Raw genomic sequence first — 20,850 nt, forward strand, 5'->3', positions numbered from 1 at the left:
GAGTGGGGAGCGTCACAATCATTTTTAAACACTTTAACAACATTCTATACTTTAGCTATTCAAAAATTACAGGCTATGTAGATCTGCTATTGTGAGAATTTGTGCAAATCTTCGAATATAAGCTATGTATATTTTGGGTCTGTGGAACAACATATTTTGAAATGAGTGTCTTGACATGAACAAGTTTGAGACACAACATACGTTTTTCAGAAAACTGTTAGGATTTAGAAGACATTCGCTGATTTTGAATGAGACATACAATGTATGTTATTATTATTACTATTATTATTAGGGGCCAAGCCCGAAGGGGCGAAGGTCTTGTTTTCTGCACACGTCACCCTCTGTAGTGCTCTGCCAATCTGTTGGGCGTGGAGCAGGAATGGTCAGTTGGGTGTAGGGTCTTGCAACACGTTGTGAACTTATGGATCTGCTATTTTTGCCCTCCCAATGCAGTATGGGACTTTTTTACATTAAATTTTTTGAACCTGGGCATTTCCCAGAGTATAATTTTTCAGTGTTTCTTCTCCTTGTTCCTTGTATTTTTGTGCAGCCTCTACAATGGCCAGCAATGTCTGTCCCTATCTATGTCTGTATGGTTAGGGTACCAACAGGTGACAAAGTGGCACTGTTGAGCTTCACACTAGCCACAGGTGCATGATGGGAAGCTGAGTTTTATTGTAACAGTACAAAACAGACTAGCAGACGCAATAGCATTTTTTGACCACCAAGTGTCACTGTTGCACCACGCACTTCAGACAGGTCTGATTTTTGAGTGGTGCAACCACTCCCTTACGAGCTATGTGTGTGGGTGGGTGGCTGGGTGCGTCTGAGCACGAAAACAACATGGTTGTTTTTGGTGTGTTGGAAATTTGCTAAGAGAAATGTTGTATAGTTTAATTGATATTAATTGATTTGTGCATTCAATTTCCCCATTGACATGACTGGAAAAATGCGAAAACTCACATTCAAGTATTTGGAGACCTTAAGCGCTATAGTTACAAAACTTTGAGGGGAGGTTCATAATAATTACTCAAATTAATTAACTTATAATTGTATTGGTCGGCCTCATGGTGGCACTATAACAGCCCACTTTACGTTTTGGCTTAACTCTTGAACCGTAGGTCGTAAAATAAAAATGTATTTTCCCTGGATTCCTTGGGTCATGACGCATCTCCCCATATAGGACACGGCCATTTCCGTCAAGATAGTCCGCCTTCCGCCTTTTAGAATTTTCTCCAAAACACTGCTCCTCCTCCTACAGATTTTGTCCAAATCTCACAAATCGGTACACATTATCTCCGGACCTATCCGATTAAAACACCTCTGATGTGAAGTGCGTATCCCCTCCGAATTACTACCACATGATCACAGGGGTGTCTTGACATTGTAATTGGCTAGCAAAATTTGTGTGAGGGGCCTATGTACACGATTGCGGCAACCACACTTTGCAATTTTTCCAAATTTCGACTACAAGCCTGCTAACTAGACTTGCACCTCCCACAGGTTTATATATATATATATATATATATATTGATTTTCAATTAACTAAATGTTCTTTAAAGTGCAACATTCAAGAATGTGGCCTGCACAAAAATGATTATGAAGCATTTATATTACCTGTTAACATTTGATTACAGTTTGCAGCTACAGTATACAACAAATCTTTATTTATTAACAAGTGTTATTATTAGATGGTCTGCTGCAAGTTTCAGTTCTTAAATAACCATTTGATTTTGCTCTGGCCCACTATCTCGTGACTTAACAAACTTACTTGCCGACCCCCTGCACTACTACAGTATCAATACTGTTTTGAGAAATTGAGATGCTTTCAGCTTTCCTATTTAATTAGTCGTGTAGGGCTTTGCTTAAAGTGCATATGTAATTACTGGTATAAGATAAGATAGATAAGGATATCGTAAATCTGAGGCTGTCTTCGCACGCCACTTGAATGCTTTTGATGAGGGTGTAGCGTCTATCTGCGATACAAGGGATGTTACTACGGGCAAAACTCGAGAGAGATGATTCTGAATAAAATAAGAATCCCTTTCTCGCATAATCTGGAAAAAAAGGCTCATGGCGAATGCAGTGGAGAAGATCACGCGCACCCCCCCCACCTCCCCCCCGCACACAGCATCTGAAAGTGCTCCCGTCTGGGAACCAAGGCCACGCAGTCTGTACAGCTTGCTGTGTTATTCCTCTCACTATCTGGACTTTGAGACAGCGCGACCTGGGATCCAAATCCGGGAGGACAGCTCAGGACACACAAACATAAACAATGAACTTAACGAACACTTCACACACACTCCTACACCACACGCCGCCCTCCCCCCCCCCCCCCCCCCCTTGGATGATGCCCAAGCCCCACCCGCTGCTGTTCCGGCTGTGCTCCCTTTTTTTTTTCCTACGCGCACGCAGCCCTTCCAACTTGAAGAGCGGCGTGAGAGTAGTGCTTTTTGATCGGTGTACAGACCTACAACCCGCCCTGCCCCCCACCCAAGAACATTCTGTGCCCACACGATACAATGCAACTGTAATGTAATGTGATGTGATGTTTACACCCGTCCCCCCCTCCCTCTCTGTCAAAACACCCACCCCAACTCTGCCCCCCCCCTATCCTTCTTTTTTCTTCTTTTCTTATTTTTCTGATGTAAAGAGAAGCTAGTGGCGGCGCGACCCATGTTGCTGCGGCCCGTGTATTCATTCAGCACATCATAATTTCGTTGTACTTCATTGAACAATGACAATAAACCCCCATTCCATTCCATTCCGTAGGTGTGTGCGTGTTTGCGTGAGAAAGAAGAGAGTGAGGAGTGAAGGACAAATAGAGTGCGCATTTGGTTAAGAGAGTACATGTATGTGGTAGCGACTGGGAGGGGAAGGACCAGAGATAAATGGGCCAGATTGTGCATGAAATGGCATGCGTGACTTGCAGGATTTACAATGAGCTTCATATCATATTTCCACTCACGCACACATAGCGAAAAAGGAGCAGTGCAGGTTTCATGGAAATGGAAATTTAGTGAATGGCTTTAATTCTTATTCAAAACTGAGGAGTTAAATGCCTTTTCTTAGCAGTCAGTCAATGCTGACTTGTAGGTGCTATAAGCCTTATTATCGCACCTAAAACTCAGCATTGGCTGACTGCAGAAAGACAATGCTTGACCCAAAAGCAACTATAATGGCTATGGAACATCAATGTGATGAATGCAAATCTTTGTTTTATGGGTTTTGAAAATAATGTATTTTGCACACACAAAGAAATCAAACCTGTGTGAGTAAGTTTTAGAAAAAGAAAAATCACACCCATGTGAAGTGAGCGGCGAATCAGGCGATATATCATCGTACATCATCTCATTCCGGTCAATCAGAATTTGCGTCCTCACCTTCGTCTTCAATGTTTGTTATGTAATGTTTGTGTTCACGCGAACACTCAAATTGTCAAATTTTGTGCACACACACTATAAGCTGGATATAGAAAAAAATACCACAAAAAACTAAATGGAAATGCACTTAATAATGATTAACTGGACCCAATCTCTAACGGCAGAACTTAACTTTAAACTTTACTCCACAGGGAGGGAATCTATACAATTTTACCTCCCCGGGTTATATATACCCTGTTTCTTTCTCCTGTGGGAGAAAACACGCTTGCATATAGACCAATTATTTGTTTACAAACATTGGGACTGGGTGCACGGGTGACTGTTTCATGTAATCAATTTCCAACAGATCTCCAAACCTGTTTTTTTGGGTAGCGCTGGTTTCAGTCCATTCATCCTCTTGTGTGTTGGCTAGTGAGGAGACATTTATACTTCAAAGTGCAACAGTATTGCACACAGAGAACCGCTGATATACAAGCTCACATCGCATCGCGGATGCGACTGTTGTGAGCGTAGAGGTCTGCGTGCACTCTTGCGACTTGTCCTCTGGAAACACAGTGCAGCCTGTGAAATTTGAACCAGGAAAAGGCAGTCCCTTGGACTCTGGCCATTGTTAAACAGAGGAACTTTGGGAGCCTTGTTCTGTTTGCAAGTAGTTGCACGTAGGCCAAAAAAGTCCAGCCCCCTCTTAACAACACCACAGTAGATCTTCCCTCTCACAACAACCACCAGAGCAGGCAGGCTCAGGCTCATACAGTACACTGAGTGCAGAGTCAGTCTGCAGAGACAACAGAAGGAATGGGCAGGACAGTGTGTTTTCCTCCTGCCTTGGGCCTTCTGGCCTGGCTGTGCTGCTGCTTCGCTCCGGGGTCCGTTCAGGGGGGCAAGGTGCTGGTTATGCCTGTGGACGGGAGCAGCTGGCTCAGCATGAAACTGCTGGTGAAGGAGCTGGCCGAAAGGGACCACGAGGTGCTGGTCCTGGTGCCTGAGACCAGCTTGCTTATTGGGGGTTCAGCCAACTACAGGACCGAGACCTTCCCGGTGCCGTACACCAAGGCCGACCTGGACAACTCCCTCAAGAACCTGAACCCGCTGGGGTTAGTGGACGTGTTTCTCGACTTGCAGCTTTTAATGAACTTCACCAGCCTTCAGGTGACAGGCTGCGAGAGCTTGCTGTACAACCAGCCGCTCATGGACAAACTGCGGGGAGCAAACTACGACCTAGTGCTCACCGATCCGTTTCTCCCCTGCGGCCCCATCCTGGCGGAGACTTTCAAAATCCCGGCAGTCTATTTCCTGCGCGGACTCCCCTGTGGCCTGGACGGAATGGCCGCCCAGTGCCCCTCTCCGCCTTCCTACATCCCCATCAATCACTCGGGAAACACAGACAAGATGAACTTTCTGCAAAGAGTCAAGAACTTTCTCATGTACATGGTGGAGTCCATCCTGTGCCGCATCATGTATGCCAGTTTCGATGACCTGACCAGCAGGTATTTGGGCGATGGCATGACCTACAAGGACGTATTAGGTCATGGCGCGATCTGGCTGCTCAGGTCTGACTTCACCTTCGAATGGCCCAAACCCATCATGCCAAACATCATCCCTATCGGTGGCATCAACTGTGGAGGGAGGGCTCCCCTGCCTGCTGTGAGTGTGTAACTTAGAGCCTGTGCTCTTAGAACCTGGTGTATGTGTAGTGTATGGCATTATAGATGAAGAAATTGTAAAGAAAAAAATCTGGGAAAAAGATCTATAAGCTTACAACACGGCACATTTTGACTCGACTATCTTTGCCATGCAACACTGTCTTACGATGATAAAACCATGCGTGTGCTCCATACTACAAATCCAGGCATAAACAATCCCCTAAAACTGTCGGGTATCTAGTGGCGGAAAATATTCACCAGCTAACTTCACCAAATGGTGTATTTGTTGTGAAACCCCCTTGTGGCCCTTGGAAGAATGTTTTTAGTGCTAATGGAAGTTACAGGTATGGTATGTGCGATATGAAGTGTGAGATTACCATAATGACAGTACGCTACCCGAGTGTACATGGAACCAAATGGACCATAACAGGTCCATGAATTGGTTCCATTTGTACTCTCTCAGAGACAATGATTTTACGATATATAACATAAATAAATTTTATAATAAATTGAGGTCCCAGATATACAGTAAATGGCATTAAATGGGGTTCAGTAGTGAGTAGCCTATGCATGTCAAACTGGTCATCCTTCAAATTAAAATGAGAATCACTGCTAGAGCCCTGCCATATCTTTTCAAATGGGGTCTTGCCCTGAAAATGAATTAATTTTACACTCAAGAGTTAAGGATCTATAAGGATCCATTTGGTTACCAACTCTCCATCATTTAGCTGTCGACCACCTGGAACCCCCTCAAGGACCACTGGTGGTCCCTGGACCACTGGTTGAGAACCACTGTTCTAAATCTATCTAAGCTTAATTAATTCATGAAAAAAATCCAATTTCTCGCGCGTGCGGACTCTGCCCCCAGCCTGGTACCATAGTCAAAATAGGGCCCTTGAGGAAAATTAATTGGGGAACCCTGTTGTAGTGTGATAACAACGTGAATGTGGGTGTTGCTTCCGCTGCTCTTGTGACTTGTCCTCTGGAAACACTCACAGTGCAGCCTGTGAAATTTGAACCAGGAAAAGGCAGTCCCTTGGACTCTGGCCATTGTTAAACAGAGGAACTTTGGGAGCCTTGTTCTGTTTGCAAGTAGTTGCACGTAGGCCTATCCTACAAACTAGAAAGGTCGCAATTTTAAAAAATTGCCAAGTGTGGTTGCCGCAGTGGCTTACATATGCCCCTCCCACTGATATTGCCAGCCAATTACAATGTCGCGTCACCCCTGCGATCATGCGTAAGTAATTCGGAGGGGATTTATCCCCCAAAAATCATGTTTTTGCGACAAACGGTTACATTTCTCGCATTTGCGGCGCCCCCTATGGATGAAAATGTTATTGCTTTTGGTACTTGGTTGATTGAGCCACCCGCGACATGTGATTCAAATTTGGGATGGATCGGACATTCCGTTCGTGATTTATGTCATTTTTTGTAAAATAGGCCCCTCCTACTATCTTCGGACGACGATTACGGCCGAACGATACGCACTACCAAAATTCTGCAGTTGGTGTTTTAATCTGATGGGTCCGGAGATCATGTGTGCCGATTTTTGTGAGATTTGGACAAAATCTGTAGGAAGAGGAGCCAAAAGTGTGTTTTGGAGAAAATTCAAAATGGCGGAAAATCTATCATGACGCAAATGGGCGTGGCCTATATGAGGAGATGCGTCATGACTCAAGAAAATCAGGGAAAAAATAATTTTGATTTTACAACCTACGGTTCAAGAGTTATAAGCCAAAATGTAAAGTGGGCTGTTATAGCGCCACCATGAGGCCGACCGATAACATTATAAGTTGATTAATTTTAGTAATTATTATGAACCTACCCTCCAAGTTTTGTAACTATAGTGCTTACAGTCTCTGAGGAAAAAATACTTGAATGTGAGAAAATGCGTAAAATCGCATTTTCCCATTCATGTCAATGGGGAAATTCTATTCACTAATAAATTCATATCAATTAAACTATACAACATTTCTCTTAAAAAAATACAAGCACATCCTTCCCGATGAAGCCGGTCAATTTGAGATATGGCTCAAGTGCGTACAGTCAAAACTGTGGGAGGAGTAGCACATCAAAAAAAAGACTAATCCAGGTAAATAATAAAGTGTTACAAGTACTATAGTCTGGTTGCCCTTTAGGGCAACCACACTAATTAGTGTGGTTGCCTATGGGCAACCATACTATTGTTTCCCTTACCTTTTATTTCTTTCTTTCTTTATTATTCTGTATAAACTTTATTTTGCAGTGCTACTCCTCCCACAGTTTTTGCCGAACATACTCGAGCCATATGTCAAATCGACCGGCTTCATCGGGAATCGTGTGCTTGTTGATTGATAAGAGAAATGTTGTATAGTTTAATTGATATGAATTAATTAGTGAATTAATTTCCCCCATTCACTTGAATGGGAAAATGGGAAAACTCACATTCAACTATTTGTTTCTCTGAGACCGTAAGGGATGTAGTTACAACACTTGGGGAGGAGATTCATAATAATTACAAGAATTAATTAACATAAAATTATATCGGTCGGCCTCATGGTGGCGCTATAACAGCCCACTTTACGTTTTGCCTTCTAACTCTTGACCCGTAGGTCATAAAAACAAATTTATTTTTTCCCTGGATTCCTTGGGTCATGACGCATCTCCCCATATAGGCCACGCCCATTTGCGTCAGGATAGATTTTCCGCCATTTTGAATTTTGTTCAAAACACACTTTTGGATCCTCCACCTACAGATTTTGTCCAAATCTCACAAAAATCGGTACACATGATCTCCGGACCTATCCGATTAAAACAGCACAGTCAGAATTTTGATCTTCCGTATCGTTCGTCCGTAATCGTCTTCCGAAGTTAGTAGGAGGGGCCTATTTTACAAAAAATGCCACAATTCACGCACGGAATGTACGATCCATCCCAAATCCAAATCACATGTCAAGGGTGGCTTAATCAACGCAGAGCCAAAAGCAATTCCATTTTCATCCATAGGGGGCGCTACAATTGCAAAAACAATTACCCGTTTATTGCAAAAACATGATTTCAGGGGGGAAAAAACACTCTGAATTACTTACACATGATCACAAGGGTGACTTGACGTTGTCATTGGCTAGCAAAATTACTGGGAGGGGCCTATATCAGCGAGTGAGGCAACCACACTTTGCAATTTCCCAGAATTGCCTCTTTCTAGTTTATTATTATTCTGTATAAACTTTATTTTGCAGTGCTACTCCTCCCACAGTTTTTGCCGAACATACTCGAGCCATATGTCAAATCGACCGGCTTCATCGGGAATCGTGTGCTTGTTGATTGATAAGAGAAATGTTGTATAGTTTAATTGATATGAATTAATTAGTGAATTAATTTCCCCCATTCACTTGAATGGGAAAATGGGAAAACTCACATTCAACTATTTGTTTCTCTGAGACCGTAAGGGATGTAGTTACAACACTTGGGGAGGAGATTCATAATAATTACAAGAATTAATTAACATAAATTTATATCGGTCGGCCTCATGGTGGCGCTATAACAGCCCACTTTACGTTTTGCCTTCTAACTCTTGACCCGTAGGTCATAAAAACAAATTTATCTTTTCCCTGGATTCCTTGGGTCATGACGCATCTCCCCATATAGGCCACGCCCATTTGCGTCAGGATAGATTTTCCGCCATTTTGAATTTTGTTCAAAACACACTTTTGGATCCTCCACCTACAGATTTTGTCCAAATCGCACACAAATTGGTACAAATGATCTCTGGACCTATCCAAATAAAACGGCACAGTCAGAATTTTGATCTTTTGTATCGTTCAGCCGTAATCGTCTTCCGATGTTAGTGGGAGGGGCCTATTGTACAAAAAATGCCACAATTCACACACGGAATGTCCGATCCATCCCAAATCTGAATCACATGTCGAGGGTGGCTTAATCAAAGCAGAGCCAAAAGCAATTCCATTTTCATCCATAGGGGGCGCTACAATTGCAAAAACAATTACCCGTTTGTTGCAAAAACATGCTTTTGGGGGGGAAATCCCCTACGAATGACTTACGCATGATCACAAGGGTGACTTGACATTGTAATTGGCTGGCAAAATTACTGGGATGGGCCTATATCAGCCAGTGAGGCAACCACACTTTGCAATTTCCCAGAATTGCTTCTTTCTAGTTAAACACTTAAGCCCCATGTTTAACATTTCTCAAACCTTTTCAAAAACGTTATATTTTCATATAGGGATTAAACTACTCAGCCTATGTTTAATGAATCAAGTATGTACTTCAAATACTCAGCCTATGTTTAATGAATCAAGTATGTACTTCAAATACTCAGCCTATGTTTACTGAATCTAATATGCACTTCAAATACTCAGCCTATTCACAATGTAAGTATCTCTAAAAATACTTAAAAGACACCATGATTGAAGTAGTCATGTCAACACCAGTATCCCATGTGACTTGTCTTTATAATTAGGCTTTGTGTGTGTATTGTTATATATTTTTTAACATAACTAGAAAACTGCCATTGAATTTTATGAATCATTCTATACATGTATTATAATGTACAGTATTTCTCTCGAGAATAATGGTCTCATGTAATTTCATTTCATCTCCCTGCAGGACGTTGAGGAATTTGTAGAGGGCTCAGGAGAGGATGGTTTTATTGTCTTTACTCTGGGCTCCATGGTATCCGCAATGCCTGCGGAGAAGGCAAAAGTGTTCTTTGATGCCTTCAGACAAATTCCTCAAAGGGTAAGAGCAGATAGGATCCCACTAAGGCCGGTATTTTGTATTGTGTTATACTGTTATATGCTGTCGGGCAGAAACCACCTATCTCCATATTAATTCATCTTTTCTGTTTTTTCGTAAATTAAAGCTCGAAAGTAACACATTTTGAGATTGTAGCCTTTTGCTACTTTTGATGCTTTTCAATTTTAATCCTGCAAAGTAACAGTTTTGGACATAATTCCACCCGACAGACGACATCCAGTTGAGATGGGTTGCCGTTCACACTAGGGCTGGCAGTGGGCAATTAATTCATTTGGCACCGTTATAGCCTTTTGATGCCTCCCTTCCAAACGATCTCTGCACCGAGACCGCCTTTGGACGCCTATTTTAATATCAATTGATTGCGGTTCACAACTGTGTCCTGTACACGCTCATAATTAACACCCTGGTTGTGGTGTGATGAAAAAAAGGAAATTAAAATTCCGCTGGCTATGGGGTCTATAAGGATGCAGTTTTTAGAATCGTAATATCTCGGATTCTTCTTTTTGGCTCAAAATAAGCTTGATTTGAGGCTCATTTCTCTAAACGATATGATCCTCGGGTAGAAAATGTTTTGGGTGAATTAAATGTCAATTGCGAGACCCGTTGCATAGCGTTAATTTACTTCCCATCGACAAAATCAATTAGTCTAATTAATCACTTCATCATGTATTATTATACTTTGTTTTACAATGGTGGTGTGCAAAAATAGGAAACAAAGCTGATGTACAGTACAAATACGATCTCAACAGACATACTAGGCTACTGTATATGGATATGGACAGTAAATTAAGTAACCTGTGTGTGTGTGTGTGTGTGTGTGTGTGTGTGTGTGTGTGTGTGTGTGTGTGTGTGTGTGTGTGTGTGTGTGTGTGTGTGTGTGTGTGTGTGTGTGTGTGAAACGCTTTGGATATGGATAAAAGCGCTATATAAATGCACCGTTATATTCAAGTATGGATTAAGTGTCTTGCCAACACTAAAACAAGAAATTGTTTGGATTTTTTTAGAAACACAAATTGTTTATTTTACAAAGCTGATCATTTTCATAAATCTTTATTCAATCTTTCCTGCCTAAGCTGTGAAAGATTTGTCCCGTCCGCATATCCTGTAGACTTAAGCACTAATCCTTCCTAACTGAGACATAGAACTTTGATCCTTAACTTGGTTGGCCATGAAAAGAAAGAAAGAAAAAAGTTACAAGGCCAAACACTACATGCTCTCAGGTTCTCAAATTGTGGGCCAAATGTATATCAGTTTGGGGGCCCACATGAAAAGGTGCTGTTGATGTTTCAGGTTTTATGGAGATACACTGGTGTTGTACCTGAAGATGCACCTAAAAACGTCAAACTAATGAAGTGGCTACCTCAAAAGGACCTTCTAGGTATGTGCATGTGTAGAAACTTCTATGACTATTTGAGCTTTAACCACTTAAGCCCAATATACTACACAATCCAGCCAGGCCTGTTCATCCAGGGCTATGGGGAAAAGGAAGGAACCTTTTCGGGGCCCACAGCAAAATGTTCTCTTATAGCGAGAATCACACCGCATACATCAAAAGAAAGCTTAACTTGTCCACTTCAACTAAAAAAATGATTTTACTATCTTCCATTCTGGAGATATTGACCTTTTTGTAACACCTGCTTTTGCCTGAAAGTGATTATCTTGAACAGAAAGCATGGAAGGTTTAAAGTCACAGACATTGACAGGCAGATGTCATGTTCGTAGAACGTGACGTGCAGGTACGGTGCGCGTGCGCCGTGCATGCATGCTAGAACGATAGAGAAGATAAGAGGTTTCTGCCCGACAGCAATGAGATGCATTAGGCCACGGACCCCCCATTTGATACCATTTGTTATCTCTTTGTTATGTCATGCTCACAATGCACAGCTTGTAGATCTACTATTTCTTTTGTCAAATGTTCACCCCAGAATAGGGACTCTGCAGGTGGTTAATGAAAGCAGTTAAACATCACGTTATAACCGTTGCCAAAATACATGTTATGGCTACGGTAGCCACTTCATGATGGGATGATGTCTGCCGCACTAACAAACAACACTTTGTGGATACAATAATCTGAAACATAGGTTCACCTATAAGGTTGTCCTCATGAGGCACCTACGTTCTTATCAAAAGATCATCTCGAAGAAAGTAACATAATACTAATAATAATTGTCTTTATTGTCCCTTCAGGGATATTCATCTTCACAGTCTGTTCAAACAGATAAACACATAACCATAGAGCACACAGACAATACATGAAGTCTCCAAGATACACACAAACCATCCTATCAACGAGGCAGTTTGTTTAATGCCGCAATGGCTGACGGAACAAATCTCATCCAGATGGGCATGAGTCTAAAGTGACGATGTAAGGGATGGTCACATGTGATGGCCGTTTTGTTAATATCACATCAGAAAGTGTGGGTGTGGGAAGTCCAAAAAAACGTAGACTCAATAGGGGTAAATGTTCGTTGTTGTTAGACATGGACATGTTAGACATGGACAATAATATTATGACATTGAGGGGTGTGTGCTTTGTCTATCCATGGTCTACTCCTCAGGTCATCCCAAGGCCAAAGCCTTCATAACTCACGGAGGGAGTCATGGCATCTACGAGGGCATCTGCAACGCCGTTCCCATGGTGATGATGCCACTGTTCGGGGATCAGTCGGACAACGTGCACCGCATGGTGTCCCGTGGCGTGGCCGAGAGGATCAGCCCGGTCGACGTGACCTCTGAAGAACTGGTGGCCGTGATCAACAAGGTCATCGGTGACAAAGGGTACGAAAGCAGCACTACTCGGTGAAATCCAGATTTTATGGGGGCAGTTTCGAAGTGCAGCCGTTCTTAGGTGCCCTTTGAGAGCGGTTTTGAAGGAGTCAAGGGATTTGCATGTCTAAATGGCTGTTGGTAGGGCGTTCCACATTTTGCTGGCATAGGAGCGGCATTTTTTGATTATGTTGGTAGCCAACATTAATGTGATGAAAAAACAACAAATGAATGAACCGTATGGTAAGTTGTGTTTTGGTACCCTCCACAAACGGTTGGCAAGTTGTCTCAGCTGCATGTGGTAACAAATGTTGCCACATGCGAGCTTGCAGATCTACTTTTGATACTTTTGTGTGACGCTGTAGTATGATCAAGGGCATTAATTTACGGGGAAAGTTAGAATATAGAGATAGGAGGTTTCTGCCCTGACAACAATATACATCTCTCTCTGACTGCCCAGTTATCAAGAGAGGATGGATACGCTGTCTTCGATCCATCTGGACCGGCCCGTGGAGCCCATGGACCTGGCTGTGTTCTGGACTGAGTTCGTCATGAGGCACAACGGCGCCGAGCACCTGAAGCCTGGGGCGCATCACCTCAACTGGATCCAGTACCACAGCCTGGACGTCATCGGCCTCCTCATCGTCATCGCCGTCACCGTTATGCTGGTGACGCTGAAATGCTGCTTGTTCTGCGGCCGCAAGTGTTACGCCAAGGTGACCGCAAAGAGGAAGAAGGAGTAGTAGCGCTTTGTAGCACAGCGCTGTTGATTACACCGTTTATAAACTACTAGACTAATGAGGTGAATGGTGAGGTCGAAGGAAATAATTACTGGACGCACTGAGATGTAAAAAAGAAAGCGACTGTGCTGTGAAAACGATTAGTGTGTGTGTGTGTGTGAGTGCGTGTGCGTGTGCGCACGCGCCTCCTTCGGCTCTGGGGAGTCTGTATCTCGAGAGGAGGCACGCTTCAGTGACGCCTTTTTGTTTTAACCAAAAAATATCACTTGCACTACGTCTAAGGCTTTTGGTTGAAAAATAAAGTTATTTTTTTACAATTGTTTTCATTGACCTGGTTTCTGATTTCTCACAAAATCTGGCAACACTGCACATACCGTACACATGACAGACCGGCTTGCTTTGTCATGGGTTCAAAAACACCATACATGTTACAGGTGCATCCTCTTCCCTCTCATTAAAACACCATACATGTTACAGGTGCATCCTCTTCCCTCTCATTCCTGTCATTTAAAACACCATACATGTTACAGGTGCATCCTCTTCCCTCTCATTCCTGTCATTTTCAATCTTCTGTCCATCAAGGAGAAATATCCTGAAATATGCCCGTGCTAAAAACCTACCTTGGTATTGAGGGTTTTCCAGTAAAAAACAAAATTCTGAGTTAATTTAACTCTGGTTATTATTTGTTATTTTAAGAATAAAGAGTATTTGATGTGGCGAATGGAATCATGTTCAATCTTCCAGAAAACCCTAAGCATCTCAAATATTTCATGAAAGCAAAGGTTAACCCTCTGGCGTCTTAGCATTTTGTTTGAAAATACAAAATGACTATTCTTTTTTTTTTGTCAGGGCTGGTAAGGACGCATCAATCTGCACTTTTTCTGGTTGGCTGTATGGCTACAAAAACATAATTCTAAATATTGTGATAATTGTTTATGAAACAGCGCTAGCGTGTGGAGGCTCCGGCTTTCATACGATTTCACAAATGGCAGATTTTATTTTGCTTTAATCCATGCATGCGCGTGAAGAACAGGCTGACCACAGACTACGGAGTCGTTTCTATACAGACGCGCTTCAGTGTAAAGGTGTGATAATTCCCCCTCACCTCATCTCTGCATGAGTCATATTGTGAACAACAAACATGGACCCTCGGTTTCCTGTGGAGGTTTGGAGGGTATGAGTAGAACTCTTTTTGGCAGATCACCAAAACCAGATCAAACTGTTCACATACAATGATGCTCCTCTACATCATAGCTGTGCTTCAGCTGCTGTCCTTCACTGGTAAGATTACAATTTGTATTGGCTTTCTAGTTCTTTTTCAAAGTTTCATTCAAATGTAATTAATGTAATTCAAATGTAAAAATGCAATTCTCTCATTCAGTTGAATCATTGAATATAATGGAAAATATTGTTCAACCCTGATATTGACCCTCTATGACTGAGGCTATGAAATAATTTAGCGTGATTCAATTAATTGTATGTAATTAAAGATACCGGTAAGATCTTTTTTTATTATATTCTATACAAATTATTATTGTATTAGTTATTGTATTGTTGATTCATTTGGGGGCCAATCAAAATGCCTTCACGGGCAGGAAGGGCATAGACTACTGTATTTACTGTACAGCCTTATTATCTACACATGTACCGCAACCTTTCTAGACATGAACCTGTGACAGATGCCACCTAGTTACCGTACAGCCACATGATCACTCAGGCTTTTGCAACTTGTATTTTACTCTGGAATCTCTTAAGATTTGTATTATTGGCAGTGGCAGCACTGGCAGTGGCATTTCTGTGGTAACTGAACCACAACTGTTACACAACCTTATCCTGTTATTGCAATCTTAGGGGCATGCCATGGTTGATATCTGCTACAACAACCACAACTTTCCATTTCCGGTTCTGCCTGTAGATCTGTGTTGCATGTATACCCCCCCCCCCCGCCCTGTCCCGGACCCAGTTTCCTGCTCTCTATTATCTAACCTTAATTGTTGTAGGGCAGATTAACCTATTGTCTCCATATTATAACTTTTGATGTTTTCCCCCCTAGCACAATAGTAGCACAATGGCATCAAAAGTAGCAGATCTATGAGCTTGAAACGTGAGCCCGATAAAACATCAAATTTGAATTTAGTTTCAGTGAGTCAAGACTCAAAAGGTTGTTCAGACATGCTCATGTATGCATTTGATTAACGGTTAACCACTTGAACCTTAGCGTCCCTATATATGTGACTAACATTCGGATTAGCACATTTACAAGTCACATTACAGTCCCAACGTGCCACGGTACATTGTGAACTTGTACATCGGCTGGCCTATTTTGCTATAGTACTGTAAGTTGGTCAATATAGTAGTCGAACCCTTTCAGACCCTGATAAGATACAGTTACATATCATATTCTTATAGGACATATATTGCTTATTTTGTGTGTATAATGTTCATGATTTGACAAGATTTACAAAATATTTTTTTTCAAAAAAAATGTTTACAGTGTGTTGTATTGTTCGATCAGTCGTCTGTCGGGTTGAAACCACAAATCTACAAAACTGTTACTTTTCAAAAACAGAAAAAGTAGCAGATCTACAAATAAAAAATATAATATTCAGTCCTAGGTTATGTGTTTTACATTCTTATTCTGTGTTTTTCATGTAAGGGGCTTCTGAGAGTGGCATAGTGGGAGGAAAGGAATCCAAGCCTCATTCCAGGCGCTACATGGCAGAACTTCAATGCCGTGGAGGTCATGTTTGTGGAGGCATTCTCATTCGAAAAGACTTTGTTCTAACCTCTGCACATTGCAAAAAGAATTGCAAAATGTGAGTTTATTTTTTCTTATTTAGAACCAGTGTTAATTTACTTTGACTATGATTAAGACAAAAAGACTAAGCTTTTGCTATTTAGTTTGGCTAAGACGACCCGTAGTAGGGCAGGGCTACACTGGGGACGGAAATGGCAAGTGCTCTATTTTTCCGTGTGTCCTTGGGAGTTACGCAGCCCTTCGCCTCAGCTTCCGTTCCACTCTGCCCGTGGTGCGGTTCCGTTCCGTCCCCAGTGTAGCCTGGACGGAAGACTAATCAATTTCTAGACTAAAAGACTAAGATTTTGATATTTCGTCAACTAAGATTAAACAATTTCAGATGACTAAAATAGGACAAAAAACGGAATGGTGTGTTATTCAAAAGACTAAGAGTAAAACCTAAATATTATTCATTTATACAATTAATAATGTAATACAGTATAACAAGGCTATTTAACCTTAATTTTGGTTATATTTCAGTGATGACATGATGGTAGTACTTGGAGCACACAACATAACCAAAGATGAGAAGAGTCAACAAAATATCTCAGTGGCTGGGTACCTTCCACATCCTAAATATTATGATGGCCAATTCAAAAATGACATTATGCTACTGAAGGTAATCCTTTCTCTGTCTCTCACTGTGTAAAATCCACATATTAATGTTGGTATACAGTAGTCATTAAGACTAACAAGGAAAAGGTTTCAAATGTTCTAACTGAATACCTTTATTATAATGGCAGATGTAGCTATACATCCCCCATCCACACACACTGGCATTTCTTGTACATGTTCCCCTTGTGGTTAGTCAATGGCACCTCTAATCTTGCTCAGCCTGCCACACACATTTTTACTTTCATTACTGAAGTAAGATTATCTTGGTATTTATTATAAGCTACTTGAAGCCTCAGTTTGACCACAATAGTGCAGTATAGAGTAAGGTACAATACTTAACATTTATTATACAGTAAGCTACTTGAAGCCTCAGTGTGATTTTGCTGTTTGACCACAAGAGTGCAGTATAGATTATTGTACAATATGTTCTGAACATTTATTATTTATAAGCTACTTGAAGCATCAGTCTGATTTTTGCAGTTGACCACAAGAATGCAGTATAGAGTAAGGTACAATATGTTCTGAATAGAGAATGCGAGATGTTTGCTTGTGCCTACTGTACATACTGCGGCACCTATAGGAACATCTGATCTAATTTCTGCTAAATCACATGTGACATAAATTCTGTGACTTCACTTCACACATAGAAAGAGCTGATCTGAGAGCTGCTCTGTCCTCTTTTGCAGTTAAAGTCAAATGCCAAACTGAACAATAAGGTGCAGACCATTGGACTACCCAAGTGGAATGAGAAAATCCACGCCAACACCAAGTGCTTGGTGGCTGGCTGGGGCCGAACTGACCCCAGTGCTAACTCCCCTCCCTCTGACGTACTGAGAGAAACCACCGTCAAGATGCAGGCCGGTGCTGAATGTAAGAAAAAGTGGCAAGACTACTTCTCCAATGACCAGATGATATGTACCCACACTGATGGAAAGAAGACAGGAATCTGCCAGGTAATGGAACGGAAATGTTAAATGTTAAGTATTTGAATCAGACAAATATATTGTGTTAAGAAATGCTGCCATCATCATCATTGAAGGACTTCACTTCACTCCTCTCCTGTGGCTCAGGAGTATGGTGACCGGATGGCAATGCAAGGGTCCCAGTTCGAACCCGGGCTCCCCCAGGGTTAGTCAAAGTGTCCTTGAACAAGACTGAACCCTACAGTAATTGCTCCCGATGTGCAGGTTGGTGCCTTGCATGGTTTCCTCCGGCATCGGCGTATGAATGCGTGTGTGAATGGGTGAATGTAATTCACAATATATCTAAAGCCGCTATATAAATTTACCATTGACCATTTATGCCTAACCCTAACCTCACAGAAATGATGCCTAAACCTAACCTCAAATACCAGCTTGGTGGCTTGTGGTTAGAGTGTTTGCCCTGAGACTGGAAGGTCGGGTTTGATTCCTGGTCGGGTCATACCACAGACAAAATGGGACCCAGTGCCACCCTACTTGGCACTCAAAATCAAGGGTTGGATTGGGGGTAAATCCCTGCGACATACTATAGCGCCATGTAGTTGTCATCATATCGACAAAGGGGTGTGCTTTACTTGTACATCAAGCTGCCTCACGCCTATGGGCCTCATGGCTCGGCAAGGCTTACTGAACCTCAAATACACGCCCACCGGGGCGAAATACCTGGGAAAGAGAGAGTTCGATACAATATTGATGTCTCTTTATTTTTTCCTTGTAGGGAGACTCAGGTGGTCCACTCATCTGTGCCGGCAAGCTACATGGTATATCTGCCTTTACATTGAATGGTGGATGTGATGACCCATTCTACCCACATGTGTTCATTAAAGTCCCTTTCTTTAGCCAGTGGATCAAAACGGAGATGAACGGGTGAGGATGTGTTGCATATTGTTGGTGTCGGGGCAGAAACCTCTTATCTCGATAATTTATTTTAACTTTTTTGTAAATTTAACGCCCTACTTGATCATACTGGGTCCAGCGTTACACAAAAGCATCAAATGTAGCAGATCCGCAAGCTCGAAATGCAGGGCAAAGCGGCGTGTTTGGAGCTTGTAGATCTGCGTCTTTTGTCGTGTTTGAATTTTAATCCTGAAAACAGTTTTGGAGATAAGGTGGTTTCCACCCGACAGAGACGATATAAGGCCATGGAAGAGGTTGACAGAATGTTACCACAGAGCAATACAACACACTGTAAACAGCAACAACAACAAAAACGATTAGGATTTATTTTTTGTAAATCTTGTCAAATCATGTGAATATTATATACACACAAAATAAGCAATCCATGTCCTATAGCAGCAAAACTAAGGAACAAAGGTGGTGTATTGTATAGACAGAGTTGTACTCGAAGGAACTCATCACATGTATAAGTATATTTCCCCACACTCTATCCATCTAGCCATGTTTCACTGTTAAAAGGACCATATTAAGAGGCATGTGTTGAACATTGATTATGTCTCACAGTACACTGGACATGATTAATAATGATTTGACTGGCAAGCATTCCATCCATTTTTCAGTAGGCCTATACACAGTATGAAATCAACTTGCAGTTACTTCATACTTGCTTCATATATGTTTTGGTAGTTGTCATTGTGTTTTTATGCATTTTAAAGCCTGTGTACAACTTACAAGGCCTGCCTATTTTTTTTAAACGTCTATTATAGCCTAAACATAATGTGTGTGCATGTAAAATCTGTTATGTAACCTGACATTGTTCAACACACAGACAGCCTCTGGCAGTCGAATAGCATTTGAAATAAAGCATGCTTCATTTTCTTTACTCTGGCCAGATTGTTTATATACCTGATTGAATGAATGGTTTATTTCGATCTTATGCCATTGAAACATTACAAAAATCATATATTCTCTTTTAACATGATCGAAAAGGTATAGGCTGAAGCTAGTAGCTTATTATTCCTATCCTTATTACATAGTTATATTAAGGAGAAATTTGAAAAAAAAGAAGAAGACATACATACATACACATTCAAACGACATTCAAAGACAAAAAAACAAACACAATAAAACAAAAAAACAATTACAGAAACAAAAACCAATGAGTATTGTACATAGATCCTATTAACAATCCAGCATTTGATCCTATTAACAAATTACCAATCAATGATCAATCAATGATTCAGTCATTCGATTTTGTATTTATCCAATATAGCATGTTTGAGCTTTTTCTTTTAAAATTACTTACTTAATAATATGGGGCAAGTCATTCCATAGCTTCACCCGCGAACAGAAATACACATACTTTTCAGTGTGGTGTTAACACTTGGTTGTTGGATGTTTAGTACCCCTCTCAGCTCGTACCTATTCCCTATCCCTAAACCTATTTTGGATGTTGTCTCGAAGTAATTTATATCTAGCTTTATATAATATTTGTGCAGTTTTAAAATCAATTAAGTAAAAAAACTTAATGTATGGGAGTTAAAAAAAAAATTATTGGTGTGTTCTTTTTTTTTTCTTGATATCCTACATTGTTTACTATTCTTATTGCTTTTTTCTGCATTATGTTAATTGCTTGAAGGTTACTTCTGTAGTTATTACCCCACACCTCCACACAATAGGTGAGATATGGTGTAATTAAGGTGCAGTACAGTGTTCATTGAGTCAAAGTTTAAAACCTTGCCCAAGACACCAATACTTCTCGCTAGTTTGGAACGGATGTAATGTATATGAGTTTTCCAGGAAAACGTATGATCTATTATCACTCCTAAGAATTTGTTATCAAAGACTCTTTCTAATATAATAGAGTATTCATCAATGTTTTTGAGTGTTTTTGCTATGTGTGTGCCTGTGTCCCTGTGTCCAAGCACGGAAGTAGCATATAATACAGTACAGTACAGTTCACTTCAGACTGGTCTGATTTTTTTAATTTGTTTACCAAAGACCATATATTTAGTTATTGTTTTTAAAGATAAGTGATAATTTATTTAGATCAAACCCATTTTTTTAATTTGTCCAATTCAGTTGTGACCACCTCCAATAGCTGTTGAATATTCTTACCTGAGCAAAAGATAGCAAAAATGTCATAATACTTGATGGCCCATACATATATCATTAATATATAGTATAAATAGTTCGGCCCCAGTATTGAGCCTTAATTGCGGCACCCCACATGTTATAGGTGAGCAGTTTGATCTGTACTCACCCATCTGAACA

The 20,850-nt window shown here is 41.1% G+C and overlaps 2 protein-coding genes across 2 annotated transcripts; both read left to right on the forward strand.

Moving 5' to 3' along the window:
• The first annotated feature begins 3,985 nt into the window (after positions 1 to 3,985).
• Positions 3,986 to 13,566, forward strand: LOC306935697 (UDP-glucuronosyltransferase-like). Its single transcript, XM_079518870.1, has 5 exons — positions 3,986 to 5,027; positions 9,632 to 9,763; positions 11,072 to 11,159; positions 12,340 to 12,559; positions 13,008 to 13,566. Exons 1-5 carry the CDS (start codon positions 4,179 to 4,181, stop codon positions 13,288 to 13,290), a joined length of 1,572 nt encoding a protein of 523 aa, XP_079374996.1. The 5' UTR covers positions 3,986 to 4,178; the 3' UTR covers positions 13,291 to 13,566.
• An 886-nt stretch (positions 13,567 to 14,452) lies between these two features.
• Positions 14,453 to 18,875, forward strand: gzm3.3 (granzyme 3, tandem duplicate 3). The gene is made up of 5 exons (XM_079519167.1): positions 14,453 to 14,568; positions 15,944 to 16,103; positions 16,565 to 16,703; positions 17,386 to 17,652; positions 18,398 to 18,875. The coding sequence occupies exons 1-5, from the start codon at positions 14,520 to 14,522 to the stop codon at positions 18,548 to 18,550; spliced, it is 768 nt and encodes a 255-aa protein (XP_079375293.1). The 5' UTR covers positions 14,453 to 14,519; the 3' UTR covers positions 18,551 to 18,875.
• The last annotated feature ends 1,975 nt before the right edge of the window (positions 18,876 to 20,850 follow it).

This window comes from Electrona antarctica (genome assembly GCF_951216825.1).
Source record: "Electrona antarctica genome assembly, chromosome: 13".
Classification (NCBI taxonomy): Eukaryota; Metazoa; Chordata; class Actinopteri; order Myctophiformes; family Myctophidae; genus Electrona; species Electrona antarctica.

Coding starts and splice junctions, on each gene's coding strand:
- LOC306935697 (XM_079518870.1), top strand. CDS start 4,179: ATGGGCAGGACAGTGTGTTTTCCTCCTGCCTTGGGCCTTCTGGCCTGG. Junction 5,028..9,631: donor GGAGGGCTCCCCTGCCTGCT/GTGAGTGTGTAA, acceptor ATCTCCCTGCAG/GACGTTGAGGAATTTGTAGA. Junction 12,560..13,007: donor AAGGTCATCGGTGACAAAGG/GTACGAAAGCAG, acceptor CTGACTGCCCAG/TTATCAAGAGAGGATGGATA.
- gzm3.3 (XM_079519167.1), top strand. CDS start 14,520: ATGATGCTCCTCTACATCATAGCTGTGCTTCAGCTGCTGTCCTTCACT. Junction 14,569..15,943: donor TCAGCTGCTGTCCTTCACTG/GTAAGATTACAA, acceptor TTTTCATGTAAG/GGGCTTCTGAGAGTGGCATA. Junction 16,704..17,385: donor ATGACATTATGCTACTGAAG/GTAATCCTTTCT, acceptor CCTCTTTTGCAG/TTAAAGTCAAATGCCAAACT.